The sequence below is a fragment of the Neolamprologus multifasciatus genome, chromosome 6 (genome assembly GCF_963576455.1).
Source record: "Neolamprologus multifasciatus chromosome 6, fNeoMul1.2, whole genome shotgun sequence".
NCBI classification, from domain to species: Eukaryota; Metazoa; Chordata; class Actinopteri; order Cichliformes; family Cichlidae; genus Neolamprologus; species Neolamprologus multifasciatus.
Window position 1 is genome coordinate 18,616,088 of NC_140444.1, and position 18,970 is coordinate 18,635,057.

Consider the following 18,970-nt stretch of genomic DNA (forward strand, 5'->3'; position numbering starts at 1 on the left):
GTTAATAAATGTTATGTTTTGCTAGCTATCAATCCTGCCTTTAAATTAGCTAAACTTCATCAATATACCAACTCTTTTCCAGTCTGCAACATACACTCATGTCACTAATTATTCTACAGCAGCAGTGCTAATTTAAATTGGTGTTATGTGCTTAATCACTTCATATTTTTCTCATAGTATAGTTTTATCTTTCTTTGTAAAATCAGCCACTTTGTTGCCAGTACACTTATCAACACCACCTATTTCATGTGAATGTGTATGGGAAACCCTGGGTTAAGTTAACGAGTTATTAAACTGCTTCATGTGACCAGTTATCCTGACTGTCAATATCAGGGTAAGTGAATCCAGAAAACAGAAAAATAACTTAGCTGTGCTGAACTTCCTTTCTAGTACATGGTTCTGGAGCAGCATGTTTGAGATTAGACTAAGCGCAAGATCTTATAACTTTGGATGTCCTGTCAGCTTAACTGTCCATCTCCCTATCCTTGTTAGTCTGGAGGATGTTGTGTTCATGTTTTCCAAAAATGATTGCAAACTTTAATTCATCTGACTATAGAAGAATTTTGCATCAGTTAATATTAAATGAGCTTTGATATAGAGAAGTTTTAATCTGCATTTGTGGATGGCACTGCGAATTGTGCTAATAGACAATTTCTGGAAGTGTTCCTGACCCCTTACGATGATTTCCATAATAGAATTATGCCTGTTCTTAATGTAATGCTGCCTAAAGATCGTTGGCATTTTCATGTGTGTGTATAGAACTTTCCACATATTCTTAGACTCTCTGGGTGATATTATGGATTGAGGACATTGAGGAAATTGTTCCACAATTTGTAGATGCAGATTTTTTTAGATTGGTGAACCTCCCCCAATCATTACTTCTGAGAAGCTCTGCCTTTCAAAGTTAGTTGACAATCAAATGTTATTGCTTTGCACAACATTTGACTGAAAGTGCTTGAAAATCTATTTCATCTAGAGTACAGATCTTGCTATCATACTACGACCATTTAAGACATAATGTTTGTAGTTGAACCATGTTTGCCAAGGGCCATCCTGTCCCCAACCACATCATAACCACAAGGTAGGCCAACAAAGCCACTTGGACAAATCTGAAAGCAACACTATCAAGCAGATAGGTGCGGATGAGGACAGATGTGGTGCTTAATGCAGTGCAAGATGGTGGTTCAGCACATCTCCCTCTATACACACAGCACCAAATGGTAGAGTTGGATATGAAATGTTAAATTAACATAGATATCTATTAGTCTTCAAAATGACACAAATGTCCAAAAACTGTAGGTTTTTTGAGTAGTATATATGAATCTGTAAAAGAACCATTTAGAAATTAATACAGCTGGTATGATAGTATGTTAAATTTCTTTTGGCCTGGGCCTTTTGTTTTATATTCTTTTTTGTGTGAGTCAAATCATTCACGGTAGGCTGTTGATCAGTAAGGGAAATGCAAAATATTCACAATTAAAATAGGTTACATTTTAATGAACTTTATTAGGTTTAAAAAATATGGTAGCCTACAGTGTATCTGAAAATTCACTGTTTTAAAGCACAGCACATAGACGTATTACAATGATCACATAAATACTAAGGGTTTGTTATAGGAGGATTAAGAAGTTAAAATGATATTTCCAAGTTAATGACTATAACACCAAGTCACAATTTTAAAAACTTTGCTAACACAGTAAATATTTATTATTTTTAAATATCTAAGCATTAGAATTCTTGTGGAGGTAATCACTTCCTTACATTGATTTTTGGGGGAAAAAGACCATAATCTTACATAATCTTTCCTTATCAGATCTGGTAGCACAGACTACTTATCAACAATACTTAGTAAGCATACTGAGGAAAAAAGAGTTCATTACATGTGAAAACTATTCATGGTTGTGTAGGCACTGAAATCTGAACTCTGGGCGATCCTCTTCTTTGGTCTCTGAGATACTGGCTGGATTTCCAGTGCTGCATAACACACATCTTCATTCTAAAATTTCATAATTATTTAGAATTATCATCAAGCACTGACAAATGATAAATGCATTTTAGAGCTAAATAGCTTTGTGTCATTACTATAAAAAAAATCAAGCTGTAGAAAAGACAATAAATATGATATATGACCTGATTTCTTCTCATCTGGTCTCTGCTCTCATATCTTTTCTCATCAGCCGGAGGTTTCTTAGCTACGAACATTTAAAAAAAAATGTAAAATGTACAAAGGCTCTTTTCTTTTACTAGATAAAACTCTGTGATGGTCAAATGATCATGGAACTAAAGTGATGAAAAATCTTGTTGTACAAATGACACAGAGCAGTTACCTGTCTTGTGATGGTAATATATCAAAAGTGAACATAGCAGAGATGAGAGGGCCACAAAAGCTGAACACAGAGAGAAGAGCAGTATCCAGCATATACCACAGTCTTTTTGCGTGGTTTGAGGCTCACGGGGGTCTGAGTAAAAAAAGCTTTGAAATTAGTCTTTTTTTTTCCCCCTAAATTATTCAGGTAGAAGATCTGGGGATAACTTTAAGTATGACGTTGTTAGTTGCATTACAAAGACCAACCTGTACCAGAATGACAAACATGTGAAACATATAGCGATGAACTTTCTGCTCAGATTCAGCCAAAGGTAGTACAGAAGGAAAATGAACTATAACATATAATAATAGGCATAGGCACCCAGTAGTTTTTGAAAATTAAGAAAAAGAATATCCTGCAGTGTCTGTTTCAGTCACCTGAATACCTATTTTTCTTACAATGAAGCAAGCAAAATAGATGAAGCTGTAGTAAAAGCCTGGCAAATTATTCTGAAGGAAGAATATATCTTAAAAAATTATTAAACATAAACATTTGTTTTATTTCTATGTTTATTTATTTCTGTATTTGTATTTTTACCAATATATTCATGTTAAATTGTTGTAATAAGCAGACAGATCATTTATTGATGACTCACACTAGAATACTTACAAAGTAGGATCTTTGTGGTGAGGTTTCCATATCTATAAAGGCATTCAAGATTAATAGTTTCTTTTTCCTTCACCTTAGACTGTTCAGTTCCACAGTAGTAGAAGCCCTCATCCGAATCAGTGATGTTTGTGATCAGCAGGTCATAGGATTGAGAGGAATGATTTTTCACAAGATGGAAATTAGGGAATGGATTTAGAAGGTTTTGGTAATCAATACCTGGTTTATATTGTCTTTGCTCAAGCTTTGTTTTTAGAACAAGAGAAGGTTGTTTCTCATGAGAGCAATTCCTGTACCACACTATGAATTCTCCAGTTGAAGTTTTACAGTCACAGTAGAGAGTTATGTTTTCTCCTGGTCTGACCATCATCTCCAACACTGTTCCACTGGTCAAATTATGACTAGAAGTTAAAGCTCCTACAGGACCTATACACAAAAACATTAGAAGAGGTTAAAACATGCACAGCTTTATACAAAATCACAATAAAACAGACATATTTTACAACATTAGTTCAATGTCAAATAGGACGAAATATCAATAAATCTTGAAAATGATCACATTAATTACCAAAAAGAACAATGAGAAAAACATGCATCATATCCATGTGTGATAATGAACAGGAGTTAAAAGGCAGCTCAACAAGACTTACTGACAAATGCAACGACCCAAGCAGATTTTTCCATTAAAGGAAGTGGAAGTTATGATTGGTCGACTGAATGGAACATTTTCTTTGTGGTTGTTTTCAATTGGTGCAATAACAAGTGATGTTTTTGGAATGAATGTTAAAGATAATTTTGACAGATAGTACAGAAAGTGAACTTCAAATATAATTTTCCGAGCCTTGCATAAAAGAATTTTTCTGCTTTGCTCAAAACCATTACAGACATGCATGTTAGGTTATATAAAAGACCTTTGAGTTAAGCACAAGTATTATATAATTTTGTTTGAATTGCTTAAAGTATGTAGAAAACCATACAGATGAAATCCACCATAAAAGACAAAAACAAACAGAAACTCCTCTAACAAGGAGCATTTGCATCTGTGCTGATTTTGGTTGTTCTGTTCATGGCAGGAGATGATGATTGCCTCTCCATGATCTCAACGTTCTGTATAAAGCCTTCTCTTTGCTAACATTTTGTCTTTTTGTTTTTTCTACACTCTAATGCCTTTGCATCAAACACATTGATCAGGCTGATTAGACAGTTAAGGCCTTAGTCACACCAGCCATGAAATCTGTCAGGTGAAATGTGTATTCCCCCATCTGGTCGATGAGTGGGTGCTGACTGTTGCTAGGTGAAATCAGTCACAAAGAGGTATTTCTCCAGAGACTTCTTCGTGATTGCTTTACTTACACGCAAATTGCCGCAAACCTTTGTACTTTGCATGGAAGATGCAGACTTGCAAACATTTACCAACTATTCATTAAGTAGTGGTAACTGTGAAAAGGAAAATGAAAGGAAATGGAGAACATTTAGCTTTCCATTTTGTGGTCCACTCTTATCAGTTTCACCACCACTTGGGGATTTCTTTTCCCATAAAGAGGGCATCTTTCACAGCAACCTACAAGCAACCAAAGTAAGGAGGTTTTTGGTTTTAGACCAGCTAGTAACTACTCAGCAACCAGTTGGGATTCAATAAATGGACCCCAGGCCTCTATGACTGGAGATTAAGATAATAAATTGGTGTGTTGTATTAAGTGCTTTGAGTACTCAGGGAGAGTAAAAAAGCGCTATATAAGAATCAGTCCATTTACCATTAATCCCTTTAAGACCTACCATAGAACCAAGTCCACCAGAGCATTTCAAGTTGCTATACATCAATGCAACTGTTATAAACCCAAATTTTAATAATATGTATGCATTAAGTCCATAGTAACTACATAAATTGCAAAAAAGCGCAATAGACTACAAAAAAATTGAAAATCGTTTTTGTTTTGTTTTTTTTACATATATTTCTACTTAGAGACATTTCAGAGGTTTATCCCTCAAAACTTTTAAATATAAAAAAGTTGCAAAAAAGAGTTTACAACAACAAATTTATTTTGAGTGTCTTCATAATTTTATTTTTGAGATACACCAATTATATACTGCAGAAAAAACTAAATAAATTCTATAATGCAAATTTGCAAAGAAAACAGCATGTGCATCAAAATAAACTATATAAAGTAGTGCAATTTGAGTTCTGAGTATCCCAGAAACCATGAAGTCAAACATGACTTTTAAAAACACCAGTATAGGCTTATAAGGCCTATAAGTAAAAAAAACTACATTGGCCCTGGGTGAGGGACCAGACGAAGAGCGATTCAGGAGACCCTTATGAGGAAAAACATCGAGGGAACAGTTTACTCTGCCCCGGACAGGGTTGCAGGGTTCCCGGGGCCCCGCCTTGGAGCCAGGCCCGGGGAGGGTGCCCGAGGGCGAGCGTCTGGTGGCCGGGCTTAGTCCATGGGGCCCGGCCGGGCACAGCCCGAAAAGGGGACATGGGCCCATCCTCCCGCAGGCCCACCACCTGCAGGAGGCGCCGTAGGGGTCAGGTGGATTGTGTGCCGGGCGGCGCCCAGAAGCGGAGGCCCTGGAGGACTCCCCGGCTACAAAGACTGGCAATTGGGACATGGAATGTCACCTCTCTGGTGGGGAAGGTGCCTGAGTTAGTGCGTGAGGTTGAGAGGTACCGGCTAGATATAGTCGGGCTCACCTCTATGCATGGTTTGGGCTCTGGAACCAGTCTCCTGGAGAGGGGCTGGAATCTGTCTCAGTCTGGAGTTACCCCTGGTGAGAGGCGGCGGGCTGGGGTGGGTATTCTCATATTCCCTCGGCTTGCTGCCAGTACATTGGGGTTCTTCCAGGTGGATGAGAGGGTTTGTTCCCTGCGCCCTGCATTTCCCGACCCAGGGGGTCCTAACTGTCATCTGCGCTTATGCGCTGAGTGGCAGTTCAGAGTACTGATTGGTTATTGGACATAAGAGTGTCCATAAGTGCACGTGGCACCAGGACGCTCTAGGCCGCAGGTCAATGATCAATTTTGTAATCGTATCACCAGACCTGCGACCATATGTTCTGGACACTCGGGTAAAGAGAGGGGCTGAGCTGTCAACTGATCACCACCTGGTGGTGAGTTCGATCAGGTGGCGGGGGAGGATGCTGGACAGACCCGATGCACCTAAACGCATAGTGAGGGTGTGCTGGGAATGCCTAGCAGAGGCCCCAGTCTGCGAGATCTTCAAGGCACACCTCCGGCGGAGCTTCAATTGCATTCCGAGGTAAACTGGGTTCATTGAGTCTGAATGGACCATGTTCAGCATCTCCATTGCCGAAGCTGCTGCATTGAGCTGCGGCCGCAAGGTGGTTGATGCCTGTCATGGTGGTAATCCCTGAAGCAAATGGTGGACACCAGAGGTGAAGGGAGCCACCAGGCTGAAGAAGGAGTCCTATCGGGCTTGGTTAGCCTGTGGGACTTTGGAGGCAGCCGACAGGTACTGACAGGCCAAGCGGAATGCCTGCTTGGGCAGTGGCTGAAGCAAAAACTCGGGTGTGGGAGGAATTCGGAGAGGCCATGGAAAAAGACTTTCGGACTGCCTTGAAGAGATTCTGGCAAACCGTCAGGCGTCTCAGGAGGGGAAAGCAGTGCTCTTCCTGCACTGTGTGTAGTGCTGGCGGAGTGCTGCTGATTTCGACTGAGAAAACTGTCGGGCGGTGGAAGGAATACTTTAAGGACCTCCTTAATCCCACTGACATGTCTTTTGAGGAGGAAGCAGAGTCTGGGGATGAGGGGGATGACCCACTAATTTCCGGAGGCGAGGTCACTGAGGCAGTTAAACAACTCCTTGGTGGCAGAGCCTCTGGTGTGGATGAGGTCCGCCCCGAGTTCCTGAAGGCTCTGGACGTTGTAGGGCTGTCCTGGTTGACACGCCTCTACAATGTTGCGTGGAGATCAGGGGCAGTACCCCTGGACTGGCAGACCGGGGTGGTGGTCCCATCTTTAAGAAGTGGGACCGGAGGGTGTGTAACAACTACAGGGGGATCACACTCCCAACCAGTTTGCCCAACCAGTCTACATGTGTTTTGTGGACTTGGAGAAGGCATTCGACCGTGTCCCTCAGGGTGTCCTGTGGGAGGTGCTGCGGGAGTATGGGGAGTCTGGCCCATTGCTACGGGCCATTCGATCCCTATACAACCGTTGCAACAGCTTGGTTCGCAATAAGTCTGACTCGTTCCTGGTGGGTGATGGGCTCCGCCAGGGCTGCCCTTTGTCACCGATTCTGTTCATTATTTTTATGGACATGAATTCTAGGTGCAGCCAAGTGGCAGAGGTCTTTCACTTCGGTGGCCTCAAAATCTCATCTCTGCTTTTCGCAGATGATGTGGTTCTGTTGGTTTCATCGGGTGATGGCCTCCAGCTCGCACTGGAACGGTTCGCAGCTGAGTGTGAAGCAGCGGGAATGAGGATTAGCACCTCCAAATCTGAGGCCATGGTTCTCAGCCGGATAAGGGTGGAGTGCCCATTCCGGGTCGGGGATGAGTTCCTGCCCCAAGTGGAGGAGTTCAAGTATCTTGGGGTCTTGTTTGCGAGTGAGAGAAGGGAGCCGGAGATCGACAGACAGATTGGTGCTGCGGCCGCAGTGCTGCGGCCGCAGTGATGCGGACGCTGCACCGGTCCGTCATGGTGAAGAGGGAGCTGAGTGTAAAAGCGAAGCTCTCAATTTACCAGTCGATCTACGTTCCTACCCTCACCTATGGCCACGAGCTGTGGGTAGTGACCGAAAGAACGAGATCGCGGATACAAGCGGCGGAAATGAGCTTCCTCCAAAGGGTGGCTGGCCTCTCCCTTAGAGATAGGGTGAGAGGTTCAGCCATCCGGGAGGGGCCCAGAGTAGAGCCGCTGTTCCTCCACATCGAAAGGAGCCAGCTGAGGTGGTTTGGGCATTTGACAAGGATGCCTCCTGGGCTCCTCCTGGATGATGTGTTCCGGGCATGTCCCACCGGGAGAAGGCCCCGGGGCAGACCCAGGACACGCTGGAGAGATTATATCTCTCGGCTGGCCTGGGAACGCCTTGGTGTGAGCTGGAGGAGGTGGTTGGGGGAGAGGGAGGTCTGGGCTTCTATGCTTAGGCTGCTGCCCCCGCAACCCAGCCCCGGATAAAGCGGAAGAAGATGGATGGATGGAAATGTGTAATTTCCTCACATTTTTGTGCATCGTTTTGTTCAAGCCACTGAATTAAAGCTGAAACTTTAATTGAGCTTCTGCACTTAGTAAAATTTATGGCAGACACATTTACTTGTGACAGTAGGGATCTATCATATCTTCCACCCCACATTAACTTGGTTAACTGTTAAGACACTTACTACACAATGCAAGTTTGATACAGTCAGGATGCAAGAAGAAAAAATTCCAAATATTTTAACTGACATTTTATTTGATTATTAGTGAACTGATTATTACATTATTTTCAGATAAGACAGCTGCTAAATTTAAATCCAGAAAATGGAAACATTTCCAAAACTCAGATGAAAACTGTTATTCAGAGTTTACAAAATACTTTGGAAAACAATGATACAAATCAACAATTAAAGAGAAAAGCTATATATTTTACAAAGGACATTGTATATAGACCTGTAGTATGATCACACTCCTCCCCCTCCGCCCCCCCCCCCCACAATCTTTTGAAAAACTGTGACAAGAAAACTGCTGCTTCAAATAATAAACACTGTAATTCCTATAATAATCAAACACAGAAAAATCACAGAAAGTTTTATAATATGGATACTATTGTTTAACCAAAGTTTAACCTGACTTTAAAATGCTAAAAACCATTTGAAATAATTGAAAAAAAAAGAAATCTATTTACATGAGAACAGTTTAACTACCACAACAACTTTAATATCATGGAGAAGCAAAAATTATAAAAAGGGAAAAAGTAATAACTAACATTGATTTTATTTTTAAGCGAATATATGAATAAAGACTGTTTTCAAAATCCATTTACTAATTACTATATATGTCCTTACTAAAAAATATCAGTACATTACTTTAAAGAAAATGTAATGTGGAATGCATTACTTTTTTTAGTAATCACCCAAACAAAAAAATGTACGCACATCTGCTTCCAAAAACATCTCATAATGAAGCTTATATAAAAGTTCAATAGGGAAGCTCTGTAGTCACACTTTTGTCTGCTTCACAGGTGTTTGGTAGATAATCTAAGCATTACATCATTTCCACTTTCACACACTCTCAAACTCAATTTGACATCACTGGTCTAATCCTATCATACCACATTCTTCGAGCCAATCAGCCTCCACTCCATGTACTTTAAATCTGTCTGTTTATCTCTAATTCTCCCTTGCAGACGCCCTCATGCAACCCATCTCTCCCCATCTCCACCTCTCCCTTGTTACTCTCCTCCATTCAAGCCAATCTTCATCTCCACCACCACTGTCTAGACTAGTCCTTTCCTAATCCCTATCACCGCTGAGATTCTGTTCTTCCAAATACCTTAATTAATTACAACATCACCAGCTCCTATGATAGAGACTATAACACATCTCCTATTAAAATCATGGTCTAATCCAGAGGGCACCATCAGAGGTCTTCTACAGTCTTCAGTTTTACATGTTAGATTTCTTTCTGAGGCACATGAAGGGCAAAAAGTGAAACAGGCTGGGATTACTGTAAATATTTCAGCTGATCAATGTAAATACTGTGTACACAGTCACTTCAAAAGTTCACATAATTATTAAATCTAATATTTCTCTAATATTTGGCAATGGGGTTATTGGTCTCTCAATTTTCCTTTAAGATTCATTGTATATTGTAATCATAAGTTTAGATACCAAATGGTAACAAATCATGAGCTATAAATTAGCACTTGGGGACTAAAGATGTGTACTATTTTATTCTTTGTGTTTACACTTAGAAATGAAGTCTGCTCTGACCTGTGAAACCAGACACACTTCTAAGAGGGTAGGGGTAACTATCTTTGTCAATTTTCTAATATGAAGGTCAATTTAGGTTAAAATTCTGAAGTGCCCCCATATATGTTTAATCTTAAAAAAACATATTTATTTATTATTCTCACCCTTACTCCATACACTTAATGATATGGAGGAGTCTGTACTAAGCATTTATGTATCTGTAGCAACTGGGATACTGATATGGTAACTTATCAACACAAGAATGCAACAGAATTACTACAGCATTTATTTAGTGAATTGATTAAAATCAAAGGCCTGTTATAAATCCCTATGTTAAAGCTAACAACTCTGGTAATGTCACATCATTAACCCATTGTTGTATACATCTTAAATGTAACCTCAACCAGTTTAAAGTTCATTGCGAAGAGAAACTTTTAAATTTAGTCACTGCTCAACTTTGTGTGGTGAAAAATACAAAATTTCTCAAACAATTTTGACCTTTTTATATCTAAACTGTAGAGGTATTGATGGCAGAATAAGTACAGAATTCAGAACTATAGGTTATCTTCTTCTTTGGTCTTTGTGTTGCTTGACCGGTTTTCACTGTAGTGTAAAACACATCTTCATCCTGTGAATGGGCATTTTAATTAAGGATTAATTAATGATTGCAATGACTTTGACTTTCTGTAAGTCACTGTTAAACATAATTCTGTATATTGGTGCATAAAGATAGTACAAGCACTGTAAATGGTGAAACCTGTATTCGTTCTTAAGCATAAAGATAGAAAAATGGCTGCACTAAGAGATGGAAATATATGCCTATTATTAAGAAAACAAACCATAATTTTGATTCGTCATTGCATGAAGGTGTTGAGTAATTGTTAGAAATTACTAACAATAAATTTGCCGTGTGTATAAAATTTGTACGTAAAAATGTCAGCATCTATAGTCGCTACTGACTTTAATCCATTAAAAACTTTTTTGAAAGTTTTTGTTTGTAGAATTAATTATGAAAAAAACCCTGAAAATATAACAGAAATTGGATACTAATGCAATTTACCTGATTTCTCCTTGCTTTTCCACTCATTTCAGGTTTTTGCTGATCAACTTTCAATCCCAGAAATAAATACAACATCATTACAAAAACATCCAACAACACACAATGTTCAATTTCGCTGCAAGCAACCGCAAGTGACAAATACAGGCACATTCATTCATTCAATACTTAAATATAGCATCTATTTTCCAACAATTTCTAATATGATTACAAATATTTGAAGTTTTTGGAGAACGTTATAATAACAGATTGAATCAGTTATAAAAGTGGTTGAATGAACTGAAGGATGGATTGAATAAAAGTGTTATATTTAGCAGTTACCGTTTTTCTGGCAGATGTGATGAACAAGAAGAGAGACAAAAAAGGAGAAAACAGCAGATGCTGGACACAGGATGAATAGCAGTTTCCAACACATGCTACAGTCTGGTGTAGTCAGGCAATCAGTTGAAGTTGAGTAGTGTTGGTTACTCGAATCTAAATTGTTCACAAATATTTTTCAGTTAGGTCTGTGCTGTGTTTTTTGTTAATATTTTCTTATTACATAAGTCTTTCTAAACATCATTATCCTTTAAAGGCTATTTTAAAGAGAATCAAATATAATTATATATCAAACATATAATTCTCCACTGAACACAAAGAACTACTACTAATACTAAACTGCTACTTTTTCTAATACTACTACTACTAATAATAAAAAATAATAATAATGATAAATCACACCACAGTACTTACTAATTAGAATCCTTGTTGTAATGCTGCCATATCTGTAAATATATTTGAGATTGATTACTGAAGTCTGTTCCACCTTGCGCTTCCCAGTTCCACAGTAGTAGAGGCCCTCATCAGAATAAGAAATATTTATGATCAGCAGATCATAGGATCCAGACGACTGGTTCTTTACAAAGTGGAACCGAGATAGGGAATTCACCAAAGTTGCTTTGTCAGTGGTGGGTTTCCATGAATCCTCTTCTAGTTTTAGAACAAGAGAAGGTTGATTTTCATGGGTGCAGTTTCTGTACCACACAAGAAATTCCTTACTTGATGTTTTACAGTTACAGTACAGAGTAATATTGTCTCCTGATCTCACTGCCCTCTCCACCACTGATCCAGAAATGCAATTGCCTCCTGAAAAATAAACACAGTACAAACGTCTTTTGGACAAAAGTCTTCTAATCAAGTACGTAAGTTGATGTAAATCGTAAAACAGAATTAATAGTTCAAATTTCCTTCAAAATTTCTGTTCAACAGAGTTTAACAAAGTTTACCATCCAAAATATTACCTAAAAGAAGGACAAGAATTATGTGAAGTCTGTCCATGTGTGACGGTGACCTGTAGTTAAAAGACACTAAAACTGGTTTGACTCTCGGATCTTATGACCTGCTCATATTTTTCCATTAAAGGAAACATAAGTTGTGATTGGCTTGTTGAAAGGAACTGTATTCTGTGGTTGTTTTCTATTGGTGTAATGTTATGTGATGGTCTAGATGTAAAGATGAAAGTTCTTCTCAAGATGACACTTGAAGAAAAGCTTTTTTACAATCAAATAAAAGGCAGTTTGCAATATAACTTACAATGACTGAGCCTTGACCATCATTTAACTTCTTTTTCCATTTTCAAAAAAAAAAAAGACTGATTTAACAAATTTTGTTGAGAGAGCTGTGGAGAGGAGGTACAACTCCAGATGAGTCTGAAACCGTTGAAGGAGAAACAAAGAGTGAGGTGCAACTTTGTCCTACTCACCTCTCTCTGGTGGAACACCTGAGACAGAATGGCCAGTGAGTAATAATATTATGGCAAGAAAGCTACTTAATTGATTTCTGCTCCTGCTCCATGTGCTTTCTTTTTATCTGCAGATCACAATTATAGCATGTGAGATTAGGAACTTCTGGTGGTCAAGATGGCCTTGGAGGACTGGCACCACTGCCTGGAGAGGGCTGAACACCCATTGTCTGGACCAACCGCAAGAACCTCCTCTTCTTTGCTCAATTCAATTTTGCTATTACTTATAAAAGCAGTTCCCAGACTGTGAAACCCAACACCATGTCCTGCTAATTCTAATTTTCTGACGCCATGGCAGAGGAACCCACAATCATGACGCCCTCCTGTATTATTATGTCACTATCCTGGAAGATTGAGTCTCTGGTACCAAATGCTTAGCATTGTAAACCACACCCAGGTACTATCTTCTTTTTGTACCTTCCTCAGTTCAGTCCCAAGTCATCCAATGGGGACATACTGTGAAGTCCATGTGCCATCCTGGTAAAGACTGCACTATAAGCTTCCTTTAACACTTGTTCTGGTGGCCTACTCTTGTAAAAGACATTCATGAATATGTGTCAGCCTGTCAAGTTTGTGCCCGGAATAAATATGTCAGTTCTCCACCTGCAGTACTCCTCTGGCCACTTCTGATTGCCAGGCAGCTTTGGTCTCACATAGACTTGCATTTTATCACTGGCCTCCCATGCTTGAAAGGAAACATGATTATTCTAACTATTGTTGATTGCTTCTCTAAGGTTACCCACTTGGTTAAACCAGCCAAACTGCCATCTGCACTGGAACCAGCCCAGCTAATCCCTGATCATGTGTTCCGGCTGCATGTTTCTTCATATTACTGTAGGGTCTTTAACTTACAATAAAGCACCTTGAGGAAATGTTGTGATTTGGCGCTATATAAATAAGACTGAAGTGAATCAAATGAAGTTTTAATTTTTGATTTTTGGTTTTGGCCATTTGATGCAAAGAAGGTGGACAGGAAGAAGGTGCTATATGTAGATGTGGGTGGGGGGTAGGTGATTTTGTTGACAATGCTTCTGGGAATTTATTCAGGAACAGTTAACAAGCATGATACACGATACTTTGCAAAGTAACAATGATACTTTGCAAAGTAACAATGATACTTTGCAGTGCCTGCAGTGCCTCTGTTGTGGTATAAGCTTAGTGTGATACTAAACAACATGTCCAGTGACAGCATGCTAGATCAGATGATTTGCACTACTTTGCAGTGCATTAAGGCAAAGTGGGGGTTTTCCTGTAAGCTTTACTTGGCCAAACCTTGTGGGTTTCACCTTTGTATTGTCCTTTAACTTCTTTCAGTGAGATATTTGAACATTGTTATTATTTGAGTATTATACATTGAGCACATTAATATTTACTGTACGTTGAAGAAAATATGACTAATGATTGATTAGAGAAAAAACAACAACAACAACTGGAAATTATCTGAGTGTAGCTGTCATTTTTTGTCACACATAAACAATACATTTTTAATTCGATTTTAAAACATATATAAAAACTCAGTCTTTTCAAATATGAAAATGTAAAAATTGATTTTTAAGTGAGTTTTTAAAAGTCCAGTTTGGTGATAAGGTAGCATGTTCCATCCAAAGGCACCATTCACTCTGTACTTTAACCTCTTTCTTCCTCTCTGTCTCTCCACTTTGAGGTCCTTGCTGGTGTCTCCCCTGCCTCAGGGATTCCTTTAGTCATGCCACTGCAGCTGGCAGGATTGACAGATTTGCCAATCTCCTCATCATGACGCCCATTAAGTCACCCCTTCATCTTCCAATCTTTGCCACATTGTTATGGTACTGTGTTTCATTATTCTTGTAACAGTGACAATAAAGATCTGTTCTATTCTATTCTATTACAGCTATCTCAGTGGTAACTAGTCATGCCAGCTTTTGATTCTTTTCTTTTGATTCTTCCCAAGTTATCCTCCTTGAGTTTGCCTATGGCTGTTGGGTCAAAGAGTGGAGAAGACAGAGTCAACTCTGCTGATTGTTGCACTGATAAGGTAACACCTTTTGGTGGAGAAATTGTGAGGGTTTGGGGTGTCATTATTGCTGGCAATCTCAATGAAGAGAGATATTGAGATGAAATTTTCTAACCCGTGGCAATCCCTTATTGGACCGAACTGTGGCAAGATCTGAAAACTGCTGTTCACAAATGCTGTCCATCTAATCTGACTGAGCTGGAGCTGTTTTGCAAAGAAGAATTGGCAAGGATTTCAGTCTCTAGATGTGCTAAGCTGGTAGAGACATACCCCAAAAGACGGGCAGCTGTAATTGCAGCAAAAGGTGGTTCTACAAAGTATTGACTCAGGGGGCTGAATAATTACGCACATCCCACTTTTCAGTTATTTATTTGTAAAAAATGTTTGGGATCATGTATGATTTTCGTTCCACTTCTCACGTGTACACCACTTTGTATTGGTCTTTCACGTGGAATTCCAATAAAATTGATTCATGTTTGTGGCTGTAATGTGACAAAAATGTGGGAAAGTTCAAGGGGGCTGAATACTTTTGCAAGCCACTGTATACAGTATTTGGAGTGAAGATGATGGGATGGCTGACTGTGGTTCTGCCCTTAACCTGATTAAACACTTGTAGGATCAGCTGGATTGTATACATGTATGTTCATTGTTTTCATTTTTTCACTCAACTTCTTTGGTCCTGTTATGAGTGGAACCTGTCCAGTTAAACTGCTGTATGGTCTTAACCACCATGCTGTAGCTCATTTTCATGGTGTTGGCAATATTTTTATAGCCTAGGCCATCTTTATGTAGAGTAACAATTCTTTTTTCATATCTTCAGAGAACACTTTCCTATGATGTGACATGTTAAACTTCCAGTGACCACTGTGAGAGAGTATGAGAGCAATAACATCAAATTCAACACACCTGTTCGTCATTTGCACCTGCTGTTGTCCCACAAGAAGATGTAATAAAATATTTACAAAAATGTGAAGGCTCACTTTTGTGAGATACTGTATATTATTCTCTCGTGCTTCTGAGTTTAGTTAGTTCTTGGTTCATGTCTTGTAATGTTAGTCCTTAGTCATGTCTCTATATTTGTTACCCTTTCCTTGTGTCTAGTTGTATGTCTTGAGTCTGGGTTTCGTCTCTGTGTTTATGTTTCCCGTTATATTTTAATAGTCGCTCGTCCCATGTGTGTCCTATGTTTAAAAGTGGAGGGAGGGGGTGGGGGGATGGGAGGGGGCAGTATCTTTCTTCTTTGACAAAAGTCGAATCCTCTGGAAAGAGGACAAGGACACTTGGTGGTGTAGTGAAGGTCAGAAGGACTTATATTGTGTCTTTGTGGATCTAGTGAAACGATACCATAACGTAGGGAAGTCAGGACTGGTAGAGAAATATGTGATATGTGGTACAGGACATGTATGAGGACAGGAAAACAGTGGTAAGGTGTGTGGTAAGAGTAGCAAATGCAAAGGCCAGGCAGTGACACAATAGTCCATGCCACCATCACTAAGGAACGTGCAAAATAGTCACAAACAATAAAATAGGTGAAATATTTTATTAACTATATTTTAATAGCAGACATATTACACTTGCTACATGAAAATGTTTAAAGAGAAACTGATAATATCTCTCTGTTACGACTATAGCATTAAGCCAGTTTTAAAAAGATATACAGTGTTGGAGATTATTATTTGATTGCCTGCTGAATTTGTAACTTTGTTCATTTACAAAGCAAAGAACAGTCTTAAAATCTTATGGTAGTTTCATTTTAATGGAGAGAGACTGAATACCAACCCAAACCCAGGAAAAAAAACCCCACATTAAATAAAACGTATAAACTGATTTGCATGTCAGAGTAAAATAAGCAAAAACATGACTTAGTACCCTCGGTGTGGCAGCAATTTTTCACACCAGTCTATTAATTAATGAAAGACCAAGACAGACTTTTAATTCATTTGAAAGCCTGATGCTTAGCATTGTCCACCCCAGCTGTGAAACTCAGAAACCAGTCTTACTTGTTATCATCTATCGTCCACCTGGGCCTTACACAGAGTTTCTGTCTGATTTCTCAGACTTTATATCTAATTTAGTTCTGAGCTCAGATAAAATAATTATTGTGGGTGATTTTAACATCCATGTAGATGCTAAAAATGACAGCCTCAACATGGCATTTAATCTGTTGTTAGACTCAATTGGTTTCTCTCAAAATGTAAAAGAACCCACCCACCACTTTAATCACACTCTAGATCTTGTTTTAACATATGGCATAGAAACTGAACATTTAACAGTGTTTCCTGAAAACCCTCTCCTGTCTGATCATTTCTTGATAACATTTACATTTACAATAATTGATTACGCAGCAGTGGAGAGTGGACTTTATCAAAGTAGATGTCTTTCTGAAAGCGCTGTAACTAAGTTTAAGAATATAATCCAGCCACTGTTATCATCGTCAATGCCCTGTACCAACACAGAGCAGAGCAGCTATCTGAACGCTACCCCAACAGAGGTCGATTATCTTGTTAATAAAACTAAGGTCTCTAATCAGAAGTACCTGACCCCGTGGTATAATTCTCAAACACGTACCCTAAAGCAGATGACTCGTAATCTGGAGAGGAAATGGCGTGTCACAAATTTAGAGGATCATCATTTAGCCTGGAGAAATAGTTTGTTGCTTTATAAGAAAGCCCTCCGCAAAGCCAGAACAGCTTACTACTCATCACTGATTGAAGAAAATAAGAACAACCCCAGGTTTCTCTTCAGCACTGTAGCCAGGCTGACAAAAAGTCAGAGCTCTGTTGAGCCAACCATCCCTTTAACGTTAACTAGTGATGACTTCATGAACTTCTTCACAAATAAAATTTTTATCATTAGAGAAAAAATTACCAATAATCATCCCACAGATGTAATATTATCTACAGCTACTCTTAGTTCCATTGATGTTAAGTTAGACTCTTTTTTTCCAATCGATCTTTCTGAGTTAACTTCAATAATTACTTCCTCCAAACCATCAACGTGTCTTTTAGACCCCATTCCTACAAAACTGCTCAAAGAAGTCCTGCCATTGATTAATTCTTCGATCTTATATATGATCAACCTATCTCTAATAATCGGCTATGTACCACAGGCCTTCAAGGTGGCTGCAGTTAAACCTTTACTCAAAAAGCCATCTCTAGACCCAGCAGTCTTAGCTAATTATAGGCCAATCTCCAACCTTCCTTTCATATCAAAAATCCTTGAAAGAGTAGTTGTCAAACAGCTAACAGATCATCTGCAGAGGAATGGTTTATTTGAAGAGTTTCAGTCAGGTTTCAGAGTTCATCACAGCACAGAAACAGCTTTATTGAAGGTTACAAATGATCTTCTTATGGCCTCTGACAGTGGACTCATCTCTGTGCTTGTCCTTCTTGACCTTAGTGCAGCATTCGATACTGTTGACCATAATATTCTATTAGAGCGATTAGAACATGCTGTAGGTATTACAGGTATTGCACTGCAGTGGTTTGTATCATATCTATCTAATAGACTCCAATTTGTGCATGTAAATGGAGAGTCCTCTTCACACACTGAGGTTAATTATGGAGTTCCACAGGGTTCGGTGCTAGGACCAATTCTGTTTACATTATACATGCTTCCCCTAGGCAGCATCATTAGAAGACATAGCATACATTTTCACTGCTATGCAGATGACACCCAGCTCTATCTGTCCATGAAGCCAGATAACACACACCAATTAGTTAAACTGCAGGAATGTCTTAAAGACATAAAGACTTGGATGGCCACTAACTTTCTGCTTCTTAACTCAGATAAAACTGAGGTCATTGTACTCGGCGCTGAAAAGCTTAGAAATATGGTATCTAACCAGATTCTTACTCTGGATGGCATTACCTTGGCCTCCAGTAACACTGTGAGGAACCTTGGAGTCATTTTTGACCAGGATATGTCCTTCAACGCACATATTAAACAAATATGTAAGACTGCGTTCTTCCATTTGCGCAACATCTCTAAAATTAGAAATATCCTGTCTCAGAGTGACGCTGAAAAACTAGTTCATGCATTTATTACTTCCAGGCTAGACTACTGCAATTCATTATTATCAGGATGTCCAAAAAACTCACTGAAAAGCCTTCAGTTAATCCAAAATGCTGCAGCAAGAGTACTGACAGGGACTAGAAGGAGAGAGCATATTTCTCCTGTTTTGGCTTCCCTTCATTGGCTTCCTGTTAAATCCAGAATTGAATTCAAAATCCTGCTCCTCACATACAAGGTCTTAA

The 18,970-nt window shown here is 39.1% G+C and overlaps 1 protein-coding gene across 1 annotated transcript; it reads right to left on the minus strand.

The window, feature by feature from the left end:
* Positions 1-765: 765 nt before the first annotated feature.
* On the minus strand, positions 766-4,927 carry LOC146516831 (uncharacterized). The gene is made up of 4 exons (XM_085162418.1): positions 2,958-4,927; positions 2,328-2,459; positions 2,131-2,192; positions 766-1,996 (listed from the first exon to the last, which is right to left on the minus strand). The coding sequence occupies exons 1-4, from the start codon at positions 3,412-3,414 to the stop codon at positions 1,877-1,879; spliced, it is 771 nt and encodes a 256-aa protein (XP_085018544.1). The 5' UTR covers positions 3,415-4,927; the 3' UTR covers positions 766-1,876.
* Between the last annotated feature and the right edge of the window lie 14,043 nt (positions 4,928-18,970).

Bases quoted from the DNA above. Each gene is read 5' to 3' on its own strand.
- LOC146516831 (XM_085162418.1), bottom strand. From the start codon at position 3,414: ATGTTTTTGTGTATAGGTCCTGTAGGAGCTTTAACTTCTAGTCATAAT. The intron at 2,460-2,957 runs GTCATCAATAAA...TTTTTTACTCAG, and splicing joins TTGTAAGTATTCTAGTGTGA to ACCCCCGTGAGCCTCAAACC. The intron at 2,193-2,327 runs GTAACTGCTCTG...AAATGTTCGTAG, and splicing joins ATATTACCATCACAAGACAG to CTAAGAAACCTCCGGCTGAT.